Raw genomic sequence first — 18,264 nt, forward strand, 5'->3', positions numbered from 1 at the left:
CCCAACCCCTGTCAGGCTCCGTCTTCACTCGCGGAAAAGCGTTTCTTCCGCCGCTGAGCTGCAGTGAGCAGGAGGGCGGTTTGGCACGCCTGCTCAACTGTGGGACGGGATTACAAAACATGAACAATGTTGGATATATAAACTGCATACAGTAGTACCCTTGGGGTTGCATGCTAATCTGGAAGGGCAACATTTCTACTGAATTCACAGTTTGATTCAGTAATATATTGTTTGCTATGCTGTTACTAGTTATTAATCCTAGTAATTTTTGATGTGTAATTATTGATCCTAGTAATTTTTGATATGTTGATGTTGGATTGGCAGTTTCAGTTTATATATAATATTGATAACCATATAGTTTCCTAAAAAAGTCAGCAATCTTCTGGTTTGGAATAAGAAAAATAAAAGCTTTCACCTTCTCTCTCATTTCTTTATCTTTGAGCTGGTGTGATCTGCTCTGATGCAGTGATGCAGATTTTGGTCACCATTTAGTTCTTATGATGTCATCAGTCATTGACATAGTGCTGAATCTAGTGTAGGACTCTTTGATTGGTTGTTGTTAAATACACCATGTTTGATTGGTCACCAAAGTTTGTATATCTAGCTGGCAGCCATTTTGAATGTTGGAAGAGTCAGCAATGTAATGCACAAGTATTTCTTCTGATGTTTAGGTTAAGGAAATGAAAGCTTTCACTTTCTAAAAAGGTTTTTAAATAATTTGCACTTATGTTCAGTTTAGAGCTGCTTTATAACTTGCCCTGATGCAGTTTGGCATCTTGTTCAATGCACTTTTGTGAAGGAGGAATTAAATATATCTGTGAAACCTAGTAGTTTTTCCACTTTGGGATCTTTTGAACATCTGCTACAACATCAGGAGTCTCCTAGTAAACAACAACATCAGTCTGTTGATTTGACTAAATTTGAATTTTCTTTAAGTCACCCAGAGCATTTTACTCTGGAATAAATTTGGCGTGTCATGCCAACAGTTTGGTCAGTCTATAATTTACTTCAAGAACAAGTACAAAATCATCAGAAATCTATTGACTCTTTGAGGGCTGGAATGGATAATACTAAGGGCTCCTTTTACGAAGCCTCGTTAGCGGCTTTATCGCACGCACATTTTTAGCACGCGCTAATCCCTTGCACTAGCCGGAAAACTGCCGCCTGCTCAAGAGGAGGCAGTAGCAGCTAGCGCGGCTGGCAAATTAGCGAGCGCTATTACGTGCGTTAAACTGCTAACGTGGCTTCGTAAAAGGAGCCCTAAATCCATATTGGAAGAATTAAAAACTAAAACCTCAGTAGTGAAGGATACTGAGAGTGTGATATGTAACAAGAGACACTACTAACTTAAGACTTAAGTTAAAAAATTTGGAAAATCAGGACAGTCTACTAACTTGCGGATGTTAAACTTTCCAAGGGTCTCATTGACATCCACTAGGGAATTTTTGAAAAAATACATGACTCGGGTATTAAGGTTACCCTTGAATAATCTTCCACCAATTGTTGAAGCATATTTTCTGAGAATTTGAGATCGTACCGGAGCACTGACGTGATTATTTTGGAAAGTTTTTGAAAAAAAGTTTCTCCTTTCACACAGCACAGGTTAACCCCCCTCCTGATGATGCCGTCTTGGCGAAACTCGAGTCTGGGTAGAGGGGATTAGTAGAGTGAATGCAGTTTATTTTAATTTCACATGGTGCGTTTTCACTATTGAAGATGTTCTCTTGCCGAACCGCGTCGATTTGTACCTATCAATTCAAGACGGAGCACTAAAATGCCTGCAATTATTCAGATAAGTTCCTGGCTCCAATTTAAGATTTGAGTTGACAACATAAAGCAAGAGGGGACAGAGAAGTGCAATGACGGTTCCCATGTAAACTATTTAGCGGCTCAATTGCGGGAGTTCTGGGAATTGAACACTTCACATACACAATTTTATATTGTTAAGTTGGATTTTGATTAATACAATTTCTATATCCTATTTATTTGTGTTTTGATGACAATTATTGCCTAAAAGACATGAGATGCATATTTTCTACCTAAAGTTAAAAAGACAACTGTGGATGGATCTCCTCTGTCCCTCTATTCATTAGATCTTAAGGTTTCAGATATTTCGGAAACATTGGATTGTGATATGGCTATACTTTCAACTTTGATAGTGATATTCACTTTACAATCAGACAGAGACTTGGTTCTATGTTTGTTCTTCATGTTTATGTTTTTTTAATACTAAGCTTAGGATTTTCCCTGATGTGACCAGAGAAACTCAAGAGGCAAAGGGAGTGTCTTCTACTTTGAGTTGGGGTAACCCAGTTGGGTGCCCTTTCCTTTTTGAAATTCCCATGTAAGTGCATAGTTAAGTTTAGACCTGTTAAGTATATTTTCTTTCTACCAGCACACCTGACAGTCTTTTGGCAGCACAGAGACCGGCAGACACAACTGTTGTAGCCTGATGAGAGGAATGGATGGGTTGTTGCACCGAAGTTTGTATTAGAGGAGTTTACTATCCTGCCTTCCTTTTTTTTCGTAGAATCTCTGATATTTCATACTACGTATATTTGAAGCCTTTCTCCTTTATATATTATGGATTTGTGCACATGATTTAAGATTTTTTTCTGTCAGATTAATAGTTCTGATTTTCTGCAGTCTGCTTAATCACTTGTTCTTTACTGTATGAGAGTTTACCGATTATTATACTTTTTTTAATTTCAAGAGGAATTAAAGTGCACACTATATGCAAATAGCTCACATTCTATAAGAAACGTATGCATTATGGGGGATGAAATTCTATAAATGACATCAATGTCAGGTACCAATAGAAAAAGGGTGAATTAGCTTACATAATATTATAAAAAAATGACTAACTCAAGACTCATAAATTAATTAAATATCTTAGCTTACTAGTAAAAAGAAGAAAATCTTCAGAGGGAGGATATCGGACTATCTTGAAGGAACAGATCATTGGATCTCTTATAAGGCCCAGTTATAACGTTATTACAGATCCGTTCTATTATTACAACTTGTAATCACTTATCCTCCCCCCTGCAATGTCAGGTGTCTGGAAGATCCACATTAAACTAGTATTTTTCAAAGGGCATTCTGCGCAGATCACCCCTTTTTGCAATACTAGCTTAGCACAGATCTCAGGCTAACTGAAACCCGGTGTACAAGGGGGTGCTGAAAAGTTCTCAGTCCAATCAAGAAGAGAATGAGGTGGATGTGGTTCAATCGATGATCTGAACCCATGTCAAAACATAGAATTTCGTTTCCGCAAATTGGCACTTAACGACATAAGATATAACACTCTTTTCAGCTTCAGTGGTAAAATAACGCTCCGAATTTAGGAAGTTGGTTGTTTGGGCTGAAAACTTTTCAGCACCCCCTTGTAGGTTTGCAAAGAGATTGTGAACTCTATTCCAGGGAAAGATGAATGTCACACCAAGCTACTACCAAATAATTGTAGATGCTGACCTCGCATGAGTTGACGTGTTCCAGCTCCCACTCAACCCGAGCCTTCTCAAGCATTTCTATATTCTGTTTATAGATCTTTTCTGTAAGACAGGCAAAAGATGTGAAGCACAGAATATTTTCAGGATTAAGATTGTATGTACAGTAGATAATGGTAAATGACTTCAGAAAAAGACCAAATAGCCAATCCAGTCTACCTTTATGTACCTGAAGTTATTTAGGGGGGGAATATGATGGACACCTATAGTGGTTAGTGAGTGGCGCCCTTTCATAAATTCACCCTTTCATCTTCCTCTGAAAAATATTTAAAAATGTTGCACATAGAACATCACTAGAAAGATAATTCCATTATCTCATCACTCTAATTGTAAAACAGTTATTATTATAGAATCCCACTGGGATCCCTACTAGGGCAGTGTGTCTTCGTAGAAGGGTCATACCAAGTATAGCAGATTAAAGGGATGCACCAGCATCTTGGGAGGTTTCTGCAATGGTTGCTTCCTAGATAAAGAATAGCCAGAGAGCCCTAGAGAGTAACTCTAAAAAGAAAGTGCTAACATGTAAGTGCCAAATACATATGTAAATGACTAGAATAATGGAATAGATAAATGTGTACTTGTCAAAATTCTACCCATGTGCCAAGGGCTATTTGATAAGTACAATGGCATATAGTTTCAAGGTGGGCCTACACATAGGTAGAGTTAGGGTGCATTGTAGCCATCAGCAATTTCTATGCGTGCCCTTACACCAGCTTTATGGCTGGTGTAATTACTTGCACCCAAAATACAGGTATGAATTTCACTTTTTTCCCTAGTATTCTAGGCACATGATTTAGGTTAACAAAGGGGTAGGCAATTTCGGTCCTCGAGAGCCGGAGCCAGGTCAGGTTTTCAGGATATCCACCATGATATGCATGAGATAGATTTGCATCTCAAGGAGGCAGTACATGCAAATCCGTCTCATACATATTCATTGTGGCTATCCTGAAAACCTGACCTGGCTCTGGCTCTCGAGGACTGGAATTGCCTACCCCTGAGTTAACACCATTTCAACTTTTTCAACCCTCCTTATTCCCCCCCTTCCCACTCCCCCCCCCCACACACATCAGGATTAAATAGTGCTCGAAGAAAGAGGGAAAAATCTGCCCTTATACTGAATATGACCTACTCACAAAGGACAGGCCTGAGCTTACATCCTATTTCTCCTGAAGTGCTGGTCTTTTTATCTTTCCGTATTACAGAATATGAACACTTTGACTACTTTTTAAAGCTTCCTGCTAAAAAAATGAATAGCATTAAAGATTTTCTGATTCTCTAAGGGCTGATCTTTCAGTATAGAAGTGTTTTCAATTTGTCTCTTCCACAAAATCTTCTGAAAGCAGAGATGACTTTCTCTTGTAAATGGTTGTCGTAGAGGTGGTTATCCAAGTGATTCTGATTAAGGTGAAAATGATGACAAAAGAGAAATAACGTTGGTGGAGATGGTGAAGAATGTGACGGAGGTGAAAGCATAAATCAATTTAGAGCAGTGATAATGATCGAGGGAGTGCGAATGGACATGATGAAGAGCTGGGTGGTAATTTTGGTGTTAATGATCAAACTTGCTCTTAAGTTTGTGGTGTGGTATGAAAAGTGATGCTGGTGATTAGTGGCTGAGGAGCTCACGGACGTTATGATGTCATAATAATGGCGGAATCAGTGGTTCTAAGGTAGAGGCTAGTGATGGAATTAACAATAGCAGCTTCCAAAAACCAGATGCTGAACGGTGTAAACAAATGTATAATTTCCAGTGGGTGAGGGATCCATACCTGCTTCATTTGCAGCCTCTTTGCATTGCTTTGCTTTGCTCTGACTCTAGAAAAATAAAAGAACATAAGAGCTTAAGAACGGCTATACTGGGACAGACCGAAGGTCCATCTAGCCCAGTATCCAAACCCAGGTCCCAATTAAGATTATAAATGTGTGATGGACGTTAGTCATGAAGGAAAAAGGCATAGCGAGAGACTGCTAGTTAGAGAACAGCACAACTGAAAGAGAAGTTGGAAGAAATGAGGGACTGAAGAGAAGGGGTAGAATGAGCTAAAGCAGGGATCTCAACCTCCTTGATGGCCGCAATCCAGTCAGGTTTTCAGGATTTCCCCAACCAATATGCACTGAAAGCAGTGCATGCCCATAGATCTCGTGCATATTCATTGGGGAAATCCTGAAAACCCGACTGGATTGCGACCCTCGAGGAGGGACTTTGACACCCCTGCCCTATGTGGTCTAATGCAGTGGTTCCCAACCCTGTCCTGGAGGAACACCAGGCCAATTGGGTTTTCAGGCTAGCCCTAATGAATATGCATGAAGCAAATTTGCATGCCTATCACTTCCATCATATGCAAATCTCTCTCATGCATATTCATTAGGGCTAGCCTGAAAACCCGATTGGCCTGGTGTTCCTCCAGGACAGGGTTGGGAATCACTGGTCTAATGCAATATGATTCATGCTATAGTTTATTCATTATTGAGTGTATGTATATGCATATATATAGGTAATATTAGTTTTCATCAAGATCGACTTAATTGAAGTGCTCTACGTTTTTTTGCTGTCTAGGCATTTTTGTCAGTTTATTGAGGGCTCCTTTTACGAAGCCGCGCTAGCGGTTTTAGCGCACTCTCCGGATTAGCGCGCGCTATAGCACGCGCTAGCTGAAAATCTAACGCCTGCTCAAAAGGAGGCGGTAGCGGCTAGCGCGCGGGGCAATGCAGCACGTGCTATTCCGCGCGTTAAGGCCCTAGCGTGGCTTTGTAAAAGGAGCCCTAATTGTCGTTTTCCTTTCAATGCATATTGTAGTATTCTTTACACAATGCATATTGTTTATATATAATTTGTGCTTCCATCTATCTCTGTGGGGTCTGCTTATTCATTCTTGATATTTTACAATTTGTATTTTAGATTCCTGATGCCGGCACTGTAGTTGAAATGCAGCCCAAGTTGAATCAGAAAAGATTCCAATAAAGAATTTGAAATACCCTTTATTGGCTGCACGTCATCTCCATTGTAGGTTGGTTTGGTGGCATGCCCTGTGGAGTTTTGTTCTTCTGCTTTGTATTGTTTTAAATAGTACACATTTCTTTTACATGGTTAAATAATAGTGATCTACACTTCTCCCTCGTTATTCGCGGGGGGATAGGGGCAGAGCCGGACCGCGAATGGCGAAAAACTGCGAATATCCGGCTCTGACCCACCCCCGCCTCCCTTCCGCCTTCCCCTCTCGAGAGACTATGGGAACTCCCCACAGCCATTTCCTAATGGCTATCTGCATGGGGCAGGAGCGTAGGAAGATAGCTCCTGCCCTGAAAACCAGCTAGACCACCAGGTAAGGCCAGGATGCCAGGGGGAAGACAAAAATATGGGGGGTTTTTCCCTCCTCCCCCCCACAAAAAAAAATCACGATTATGTGAAATCGCGAGTAGGGAAATCGCGAATGGGGAGGGGGAAGTGTATATCAAATTTTATATATAAATCTACAGGTGCGACTGATCATTGGGCTTTCCAGTCTCCAGAGAAAATTGCTCTTATCATGCCATGCACTAGCTTACCTTTTCCACTTGTTTTGGGTTGCCTGAGGATGACAGGTTCCTGGAAATCGATTCGGCTTCATCTGAATCTCGGCATTTTTGTTCATAGATCTTCTTGGACTGGATCAAGATATTAAACAAATATATTTTGTTGGCGAGGGCAATCAAATTGAATTAAATTTTTCTGTCTACCTTTCCAAATTATCCCAGGTGAGTTAAATTTTGAAGAAAGCAACGAGAGAAGAAACGTTTTGTGAGCAATTGAACAGACTGTCAATGTGACAAGTTTGGAGAATGATTCAGCGAGGGGCCACTGAAAAGTTCTCAGCCCAACCATCAATGTTGGGGCAGACGCCATCGAGGGCTGTACACTTAGGGCTCCTTTTACGAAGCTGCGTTAGCGGCTTAACGCACTTAATAGCGTGCGCTAAACTGCCGGCCGTGCTAGACGCTAACGCCAGCATTGAGCTGGCGTTAGTTCTAGCCGCGTAGCGTGGGTGTAGCGCGCACTAAAAAAGCTGCGTGTGCTAAAACCGCTAACGCGGCTTCGTAAAAGGAGCCTTTAGTCCAGCAGTTTTCCTATTTTTTTCGTTCCATATTTTTCCAATGGAATGAAAAAAAATGGAAAATCACTGGACTAAGCGTATAGCCCTCGATGGCGACTACCCCAACTTTGTTGGTTGGGCTGAGAACTTTTCAGTGCCCATCTTATAACATAGATATGATAGAGGTCTATAAAATATTGAGTGGGATAGAACAAGTAGATATGAATTTCTTGTTTATTCTTTCCAAAAACACAAGGAACTAGGATGTACGCAATGAAGCTACTAAGTAGAAAATTTACAGCAAATCTGAGAAAATATTTCTTCACTCAACATGTAATTAAATTTTGGCATTCATTGCCAGAGAATGTGGTAAGAGCAGGTTAGCTTAGCAGGGTTTAAAAAAGTTTTGGATCATTCTCTAAAAGAAAAGTCTACAAGCTATTATTGAGATGGACGTGGGAAAATCCACTGCCTATTTCTAGGATAAGCAGCATAAAATCTGTTTTACTCTTTTGGGATCTTGCCAGGTACTTGTGACCTGGATTACTAGGGAAATCCTAGTTAGTACCTACTTCCCTAGGGAAGTCCGTTCTGAACTTTTGCAAAATATGTAACTGTCGACAAACCTGAGCTGGACTTATTTTGTGTGTAAATCTTGTGCATTTATAGTATGTGGAAATAAGGGTCAGAACCAAGCTGCAGGAGATACATTGTTAGTCCAATAAAAGATGTCTTTGACAAGCTTCTGAGAGTTATCTTCTGTAACTGCTTTGATTTTTCATGGCTCTGAAGAAGGAGGGATAATTCTCAAAAGTTTGTCAAAGATGCATTAAACTAATTGGAACCCTGTGTTTGTGGATTCAAGACCACATTGTCCCCTGTGACCCTGAGCGGACCACCTAGTCCCCCATTGCCCCACCAGGACAGATAGGAAAAAATGCTTGAGTACCTGAAAAAATTCATGTAAATCATTCTGGGTTCCCCCTGGGAGAGCCATATAGAAAATTGAATGAATAAATAAATAGTGTGAAAAGTTCCAGCCTCTGATAACCAGAGCTGGTATTGTGATGTCATAACGCCTTGTTTCACCAATTAAAAGCCAACTTCATCAGTGATGTCACAATGACTTCATTGCCCTATGCTTGGCTCACTTTTGCTACGTTTTGATTTCTAGAGTGGCGCAGTGGTTAAAGCTACAGCCTCAGCCCCCTGAGGTTGTGGGTTCAAACCCACGCTGCTCCTTGTGACCCTGGGCAAAGTCACTTAATGCTCCCTTTGTCCCAGAATTGGACAGATTGTGAGCCCCCCAGGACAGACAGGGAAAAATGCTTGAGTACCTGAATACCATACCATTCAGAATTCCCCTGGGAGAATGGTATAGAAAATTGAATGAATAAATATAAATGGCTGCTGACCCTTATTTCCACATATCAAAGTGTACTTACTATATGGCATTCATGATTCTCAGTTTTTTGAGCAAACTGTTGGTGACAATAGTTCCATGCACTGGAGATCACCACAGTTCCACAGTATTTGTGGAAGCTTTCCCAGGTTTTCCCTGAATGTTTTCACCTGCTCTGTTTATGGTTTATTAGGACTTAATATATCACCTTTTGTGCAGAGCAAAGCAAAGTGGTTTACAGCCCATTACAGCCAAGCACAATCATAATCTCACAGCATAGCTTTCATGATGACAGAAACTGACTAGGATATCATTGCTATCACAGAGACATGGTTCAATAATTCCCTTGAGTAGGATGTAACCATACTAGGATATAACCTTTTAGAAAGTATAGAGATGACTGAAAGGGCAGAGGAGTAGCGCTATATGTGAAAAACAATATTAAAGCAGCTGAAATACAGGGGTTCTGGGGACCAGAGGAAACATTATGGATCAGCTTGAAGAGAGAAGATAGAACCTCTATGCACGCAGGGGTCATCTATAGGCCTCCGACATAAACGGAGCAGCTGGACAAAGAGCTGGTTACGGATAACCAAAAACTGAGTCTGAAAGTGGAAGTGACGTTTAATAAGAGATTTCAACCTTCCTGATGTGGAATGGAATATCCAGACTGCAGAATCCCCAGATGCCCTTCAAAGTGTTCTGCTCTGACAAATGGTGATGGTACCCACAAGGGAAGGGACGACACTGGATCTGGTGCTTACAAATGGAGAAAGTTGGTCTAATGTTCAGGTGGGTGCCTTGGTAGCAATGGCCATCATATAATATAGTTCAGTGTAAGAGCTAAAGCAGACAGTGGGCACACGAAACTCAAAGTCCTGGATTTCAAGAAGACAGATTTCAGTAAAATGAGAATATTCCTGAAGAAAGAACTGGTGGGATGGGAGGATATAAGGGAAGTGAAAAGACTGTGGACCAAGCCGAGAGAAGCTGTAACAATGGTTACTGAACTCCTATGTATGGAAAGTCAATAAAAGCAAGAGGAAAAGGGAACCGTTATGGTTCTCTAAACAGGTGGCTGAAAAAAACATAAAGGCAAAAGAGGCAACATTCAAAAAAATATAAAGGACCTCAAGAGAGAAACACAGAAAAGAGTATCGGATAAAACTCAAAGAAGTGAAAAGAGAAATACAATTGGCAAAAGTGCAAGTGGAAAACAAAATGGCTACCGATGCCAAAGAGGAGACAAGACCTTTTTTGAGGTATATTGGAGAAGGGAGGAAGACTAGAAAAGGAATTGTGAGACTAAAAGATGCTGAGAACTGCTGACATGCTGCACAAATACTTCTGTTCTGGGTTCACGGTAGAAAAGTCTGGAGCATAACCACTATTGTTTGGCAATGGCGTGGATACCACACTGTTCACAGAAGAAAGTGTTTATGAACAACTTGAAAAACTGAAGGTGGACAAAGTCATGAGACTGGATGAGATCCATCCCAGGATATTGAAGGAGCTCAGAGAGGTTCTGGCGGGTCCTCTTAAAGATTTGTTCAATAAATCTTTGGAGACGGGAGAGGTTTTGTGGGATTGGAGAAGAGCGGATATGGTCCCTCTTCACATAAGTGGACCCAGAGATGAAGCGAGAAACTACAGGCTGGTAAGCCTCACTTCAGGTATTGGAAAATTAATGGAAGCACTGATGAAGGAAAGGATAGTGAATTTCCTAGAATCTAATGGGTTAGCTTTTCCTCTGATGTCACTTCCTGACTTTGTGACCTGGATGTGATTTCAAAGGAGAGCCAGGCCGGCATGAGCAACAGGCTGGAAAAATTGCTTACATTTGTGAAGATTTAAAGAGGTATGGGGTGGGGGGAAGGGTCGGCATGAGCATAGCATGGGGGGGCAGAGAGGTTCCTGATCCTCCACCAAGACGATGCCCTGCATGGTCAGCCTCCTCCCCCGCCCTCACTTACTAAGCAACTAGTGCTAGGGGCTTATGTGCTAATGGCCTTGCAATAATGTGAAAATTAGCATGTGGCCATTAAGAAAGTAAAAATGGTCTTGGCGTGTAGGAATGACCCAAGTAAGGGTATGCTGAAACCACTTTTTACCACAGCTTGGTAAAAGAACCCGATGTATCCACACTTTCAATGAGTTTGGAAACCTTAACACTTACCTCTATTGTTTTCTTATAAAGTGACACCTTATTCTTTTGCAAACGATCCATAGCAGACTCATACTGCAAGAAAAGAGCAGAGAGGCTCAGTAATCCTGAATTTATTTTCTGCATTACTGTTGTTACACTATTTCCCCCAATTCTGCACATGGCGCCTTACACTGTACATGCAAATCAGTGCGCACAGCTGATTTGCGTGCACAACTTAATTGTTTAACCAACACACCTAATTGGCAACTTAACGCCTCATAATTGATGATAATGAGAACTAATTAAAAGTTACGCGCACAGCTGAGTTGGCATAGTCCATAAAGTGCTGCGGGCCATTTCTAGTACACGAATCTGAAAAGGGGGCTTGGGTAGATCATGGGCATTCCTAAAATTTATGTGCACTGTTATAGAATACAGTGGAGCTGCCCTGAAGAGATCTTTTCTTTAAAAAGTAGCGCCGCAAGGGTCGTTGGGGGGGGTGGGGACCGAGTTCGTCTCCCACGCCTGCCCCAACTCCTTTCCTTGAAGCAGTGTCGGCAGTTAGAGTCAGCTGGGGCAGCTCCCGACAACAGTGGAGCTGCTCTGAAGAAATCTTCGCTTCTCCATGTGTGCACAAGTTAGGTACAGGTTCTTAGGCCTGGTTTTCCTTAGCCTAAATGGGTGTGCCTAATAGTTATGCGACACGCTGGTGGTTAGCGTGATTCTACAAGGCGCGCATACCTTTTATACAATCGTGCTAAGCGCCGTTCTAGTTGGCACTGATTTTTTTGGGGGGGCTTCTTGCCTTCTCTCTGCAGGTGGCATGAAATACACAGGTTCCAATTAGAGAATGACACGGTGACAAAATTCATCACCGTTCCCCTCCCCGCGGATAACCATGGGAAATAATCCCATGTCATTTTCTAGTGTCTATTTCAACCTCCGTCCTACACCAGCATTCTTCAAAGCAAAGCTTGCGGGTCAGTGATTGTGGCCATTCATACTCTGATTTTTATGGGAGCCAAGGATAATGAAGCCATTGTGACATCACTGATGTGATTGGCTCTTAGGCACTGGTGGAATGAGGCATTATGACATCACAATATATGCTCTGGAATGTTGCTGCTCAATCTCAGCATTCTTCAAAGCAAAGCTTGCGGGTCAGTGGTTGTGGCCATTCATACTCTGATTCTTCCCTCTCTCCTTAAAGAATGACATGAAGATGGTTTCCCGCGGTTATCCGCGGGGACGGGAACGGTGATGAATTTTGTCACCTTGTCATTCTCTAGTTCCAATCTCCATCTTACAGAGTAAAACATAAATGGTGCCTCTCGACATTTTGATCTCGTGATGAGGGACACAGCAAGGCATACTGTTTAGACAGAATATGGTCCTTTCTGTCTAGACAGTATTCTCTGAATTTCTTTTGCTGTTTTTCCTTTTGTCCTTTTTGCACATATTGCCAGTTTTTCTGATTGAATGAGGCAGCAACTATCCCCAGTGGTCACATAACAGCTCGAGCCAAATCCAAACATCCTGATTCTATGATTCACCCCTTGGCTGTGCACAAATGTTATACGCAGATGCGAAAACGACTCGTGTTACTGGTGCAGAGGCTGGCAAATTATTTGGAAATGTACACATTCCTCCAGTTTCCCTATATTGCACCAAACCATATGGACGCATCAGAGATGCTCGTGCAAATAAATTGACTAACAAGCTCGGAAACATCAGTAATTGGCCGTTAACAACTAATTATCAGTCTTAATAATTTGCGTGTACATCTCACTTTTCTAGAGTATTGGTAGTTTTAAAAACAGCAAGGTGGGGGTGAATTTTGTTTAAGTAAAATTTTGTGTGGTTTTCAATGTTAAATGAAGGAATAAAATTAGCCTTCTGGACAAACAAAATGTGGATGGTTGATCAGGAGACGATTGGTTCTGGAATGTTGGCAAGTGAGTTAGAAAGTCCGGATATTTGTTCAGTCCTCTCTTGACATAATCCACATATCTGATCATTTTAATTAAAGTCTTATATTCCTGGATTGTTTTAAATTCTCCTGTATTCTGATAAGATCATTGATGCAGTGCTCTGCTCCCCAAAAAGTGTTCCCCAAGGAAGGTGCCAACTTGCCGATATGAGTTTACTCTTATCTACAATATCCAGTCTCTCTCACCAGTATAGCATCCTTTTTTTATTTCAGCGTCATTGGGGCCAAAGCCAGCTCAATCATGAGGCAAACTAGGTGGATGCCTAGGGCAGCAGCTGAGGGGGAGGGAACCAAACAGTAGCTGCAGCTAACATAGAAAAGCCAGACAGCTCAAAGAACTGTGGGTGTCTACTTTTATCTGCAGGGAGGGTGGGTAATTTCAAATAGCTCATTTATCTGTCAAAACCGCCATTACCCATGATGACCCTAGGGCAGGGGTAGGCAATTCCGGTCCTCGAGAGCCAGAGCCATGTCAGGTTTTCAGGATATCTACAATGAATATGTATGAGATGGATTTGCATGCACTGCCTCCTTGAGATGCAAATCTATCTTATGCATATTTATTGTGGATATCCTGAAAACCTGACCTGGCTCCGGCTCTCAAAGACTGGAATTGCCTACCCCTGCCCTAGGGACATTAAAAATAATTGGGGGGGGAGTGTAGGGGATGAAAAGGCTAAGAGCTCTCCTAGGACATCTAAAACCCTTGCACTGACCCTGATTGTAGTTGTTGAATTAACTGCCTTTGCTGGAAAGCTGTTCCGTGCATTGATCATTTTTTTCATGAAGAAGTATTTCCTAATGTTGCTCTTGAGTCCAGCTCTTTGGATCCTCGTACCATGAGCATTCTTTCCTATAAAAACAAAGTTTGTTTCTTGTGCATTCTTTCTACCTTTGTGTACCCTCTTTCCTCTCCTCTAGTATACGCATATTTCGGTCCTTCAGGCCCAAACGAGGTGAAACCGATTGCTCCTATGTTTGCTTTCACATCATTTTTGGACTTTCAAAAAGTTTGGATCATGTGGGTTGTGTCAGTTTGTTCCCTTGTCATTCTCTACCTCACACCCTCACATGTCCTTATCATTAGTTCTTTCGATATAGATGTTCTTGGGTGTACACTCACCTTTTTCCTCAGTTCCTTTTGCCGCTCTCGGAACTCCTCAATCCTCTTCAGCTCATCCTTCAGGGTTTGTGCCAACTGGATATGAGAGTTTCCCACGTTCTCGATTTCTAAGACAGAATTAGAATCCAGCCAGTTCTTGACAACATAGTAAGAGTACATGGGCAACAATGCATTCATAATAGAGCAGGGGTAGGGAACTCCGGTCCTCGAAAGCCGCATTCCAGTCGGGTTTTCAGGATTTCCCCAATGAATATGCATTGAAAGCAGTGCATGCAAATAGATCTCATGCATATTCATTGGGGAAATCCTGAAAACCCGACTGGAATACGGCTCTCGAGGACCAGAGTTCCCTACCCCTGTAATAGAGGGATAGGTCTGTTTTCAAAGCTGTGTACTCAGACAATTGGGCAGAGCTGAGCAGTTGTTTGAAACAACATTGATAACATCAGCGGTATTTCCTATTTTGTTTTATGTCATTTTGAAGTGAAATGACAGAAAAAGAAATCTAACGACATTGGGGGTGTCAATTTTTCATGCACTGTTTGCTTACGGCACACATTCAGAGCACGATACTTCCACTGTTTTCATAACTGCACAGTCTGTGGGTACATTTTACCCGCAGATCTCCAACCAAGGAAAAGTGGCCACACACACTTTCGCTTCCTTTTTGAAGGGGTACTGTGTAGAGCCAAAACATAATTTGGAAAATGCAAAAAATCACATGCTGCTACAAAAACACTTCTACTAAAAGCGAGTAAAAGTTGTTCAGGGTCTGCTGCATATACTTTTTACTTGAACATATTAGGTCATTTTCACATAAGGTAAAAAACACTGCTTTGCCTTTGAAAATGGCTCTAAAAATTGCCTCTTTTTTGCTGTTGGTGCACATTAATTGTGAAGTTCATGCACTGAAAGCAAAAGAATGAATAACAACTTTTTTAATGGAATAAAATAAGTGAAATAGAAAAGAAACAAAACATTTAAAAAAAAAAAAAAAAAAACCTTTTTTGCAGGTTCATCCACCTACTAGGCAGCATTTATTGGGAAAATTAGTGTTTATTTTTCGTATGTCTAAATTGACAGCTCTCATGCATAATCGCCTCTCTCAGTTTTTGAAGGTTTGGGATCCATACATCAAGTCATCGGCCTCCTGGTGGTCTCACCCAGCTAATTTGTTGGTTTCTAGTTGGTTTTCTGCACACAGATGGGATGGGGGGTTGGGGTGGGAGGAGCTTTGGATGGGGGTCATATTCTGCTTTGGACTGTTTTGTCTTTTACTGAAGAATCCCATTATGACTTTTGGTGGGGTGGGGGCTGTGAGTGTTAGGGTGGTTGTTTGCCTTGTTCATGGTTATATATTTTTCTGCATTATCTCAATAAACTTTTTGGGGAAAACCCCCAAAACCTTTTTGAATATACGCCCCTAAAATAGATACCATGTTTCCCCAAAAATAAGACAGTGTCTTATATTAATTTTGGGTCCAAAAAATGTATTAGGGCTTATTTGGGGGGATGTCTTATTTTTTTTTCATGTACAATCATCTCTCTCTTCCTCTCCTCCACCCCAATTCTTCATATTTCTTTTCAAACCCCCCCCCCCCATGTGCAGTATTTTTCCTCCCCTCTCACCCATCCCGTTGTGCAGCATCTTTCTATCCCTCCCTTCCATTCCCCTGTGCAGCGTGAGGGTAACATACCTCTGCTCCGAGACCTCCAAAAGCAGCAGTGGTAGCAGTGCTCTGAACTTGCTGCTTCGATGCCTTCCCCACCAGGGCCTTCCCTCTGCCACATCACTGATGATCAGTGACACGGCAGAGGGAAGGCCCTGGCGGGGAAGGCCTGGAAGCAGCCAGTTCAGAGTGCTGCTGCTGGTTTTGGAGGCCTCGGAGCAGAGGTCAATCTTAACTGGGGATTATTTTTGGGGTAGGGCTTATATTAGGAGGATCTTTAAAAATCATGCTAGGTCTTATTTTCAGGGAAACAGGGTATTTATCCAGGTAAATAGTACTGACTAATAACTGTCCTCCATTATCTGGCTGAAAGGATACACAGACTTCCATAATATTCATCTTCTTAGCTGGGTAAGAGACATTCCTACAGCTTCGTTTAGGTCAGGGAGGTAAGCAGGGCAAGGACATCTTATTTTCAAATATGCTTCTGCTAGTGTGCACTTGCATATACACGCACGTGCACACACTTACACCTGCTCCCTCTCTCCCCTTTTCCCCTGCACAAATAGCAAGTGTAAAGTGAATGCCAACTTGGCCTTCTTAATCTGTTTTGGCTGTAACTCCATGATTGAGCCCAAATAAAACTGTGACCCCCCCATGGACAGTCGAGAATATTGGGACTCGGTATCTCTCCTTGCTTGTCTCTCCTCCCCGAGAACTCCATTCCTCAGATAAGTTGCTTTTATCCGTTCCCTTCTCCTCCACTGCCAGTTCCAGACTTTGCTCCTTTCATCTCGATGCCCTATATGCCTGGAATAGACTTCCTGAGTCAGTATTTCACACCCCTTGTTCAAAAGCAGGCTGAAAACACACCTTTTCGAGATCTCTTTCAACTCGTAACCCTCCGCCTTCTGCTCTAGCCATAAACCCTGGCATCCTGTTTGTTTGTCTTGATTAGGTTGTGAGCCATTAGAGTAGGGTCCGTCTCCTTCGTGACTCTGTACAGCACTGCGCATGTCTGGTAACACCAGAAATAATTAATAGTAGCGGTATTTGGGGTCCCAGTCCACAGATTGAGAAGAGTCTGAGCTGTGTTGGAATGTTTTTTAAGGTTACAGTGATGTTGCATTATCTTATGAATGTATTTACAGTATATATAGAGTTACCAGATTTTCTGTTTGGAAAATCCGGACCCCTAGACCCAGGCCCACCCAGCCCCCGTCCCATCACCCTATAGTGCCGGGTTTTGAAAAGCCGTCCGGACCCCCGGACATGTTCCTCAAAAGGAGGAGAAGTCGGGGAAATCTGGATGTCTGGAAGTGTGTATGTCACCCACTTTGGTTAGATCGGTTGATTTATACAGGACTCAGTTTCTGGAGGAACTGCCTAGAGCAGAGCTAGGAGTCATGAAGGTTTGTGCTCTGCTTAACCTGCAGGGAACAGGAAGGGCTAAGTTGTGCCTAGAATGGAGCAGAGAACAACCATCTTGCTCCATAATCCAGCCCCTCATCTCCTGTTTTCTTCTGTCACTGATCGAGCTCCTCCCCTGTTCTACTTCCTTTTTGTCTGAAAATTAAACCTTGGATCTATAAATGAGCACATTAAACTAATTTAAAATTGCCCTGTTGCCATTATGATAGGGGTTACTTACAATAACATATGATCCCAAAGTCTATTTATTTATTGGGATTTTTTAATTGTCTTTTCATGAAGAGATTCAACCAAAGCAGTTTGCAAAACATTGAAAAGTAATCAGGTACTGTTAAAGTATTTTCCCCTATCTGTCCTGGCAGGTTCACAATCTATGTCTGAACAAAGAAAGGTCCATTGGCCTGAGCCAGGTAACTGATAGGAGTCACTGACAGAAATTCACACAGAACTTCTTTCACTGGTGAATAATGGGTAGAGAGACATGCAAATCATTTCTGTTATGTGATGTTCTCCCAGCGTCTAGTGACTGTTCGTGTTCCAACTTTTAAGCAGAATGGACAATGAAACAGGAAGAGACAGGTAAATGTCCCCGTAGAGTACCAACATTCTTTCAAAATCCATCTTTGGACATCACTAAGCTTAAAAAAATGTTTCAAAATACTTACGTTGCTTCAGAACATCGAATGATGCCCTTAGCGTGCTGAAATGAAAAGAGTTTGTATTATTTTTTTGGAACAGAATATGGCTACCCCTGGCATCAGATGTTGGGCACACCTAGCTAGTTGGGTTTTCGGGCCTGTCACAGTGAATATGCATGAAATAGATTTCCATACATAGGAGGTCCAGCATAAATCTGTCTTGCGCTATTTGACAGAGATATTCTGATAGGGTTCAGATATACTGTTATAGGGCAATGATAATCCGTT

At 41.8% G+C, this 18,264-nt stretch overlaps 1 protein-coding gene across 2 annotated transcripts in view; it reads right to left on the bottom strand.

Moving 5' to 3' along the window:
• PSTPIP1 (proline-serine-threonine phosphatase interacting protein 1) overlaps positions 1-18,264 on the bottom strand; it is a 67,661-nt gene that overhangs the window by 28,546 nt on the left and 20,851 nt on the right. For both annotated transcript variants that reach the window (XM_033919498.1, XM_033919497.1), the window contains exons 4-9: positions 18,004-18,038; positions 14,238-14,344; positions 11,155-11,217; positions 7,053-7,151; positions 5,276-5,321; positions 3,472-3,551 (exon numbers count right to left, since the gene is read on the bottom strand). In XM_033919498.1, the coding sequence (XP_033775389.1) occupies positions 3,472-3,551; positions 5,276-5,321; positions 7,053-7,151; positions 11,155-11,217; positions 14,238-14,344; positions 18,004-18,038 (430 nt within the window). The remainder of the gene's footprint in view (positions 1-3,471; positions 3,552-5,275; positions 5,322-7,052; positions 7,152-11,154; positions 11,218-14,237; positions 14,345-18,003; positions 18,039-18,264) is intronic.

The sequence above is a fragment of the Geotrypetes seraphini genome, chromosome 14, assembly GCF_902459505.1.
Source record: "Geotrypetes seraphini chromosome 14, aGeoSer1.1, whole genome shotgun sequence".
NCBI lineage: Eukaryota > Metazoa > Chordata > Amphibia > Gymnophiona > Dermophiidae > Geotrypetes > Geotrypetes seraphini.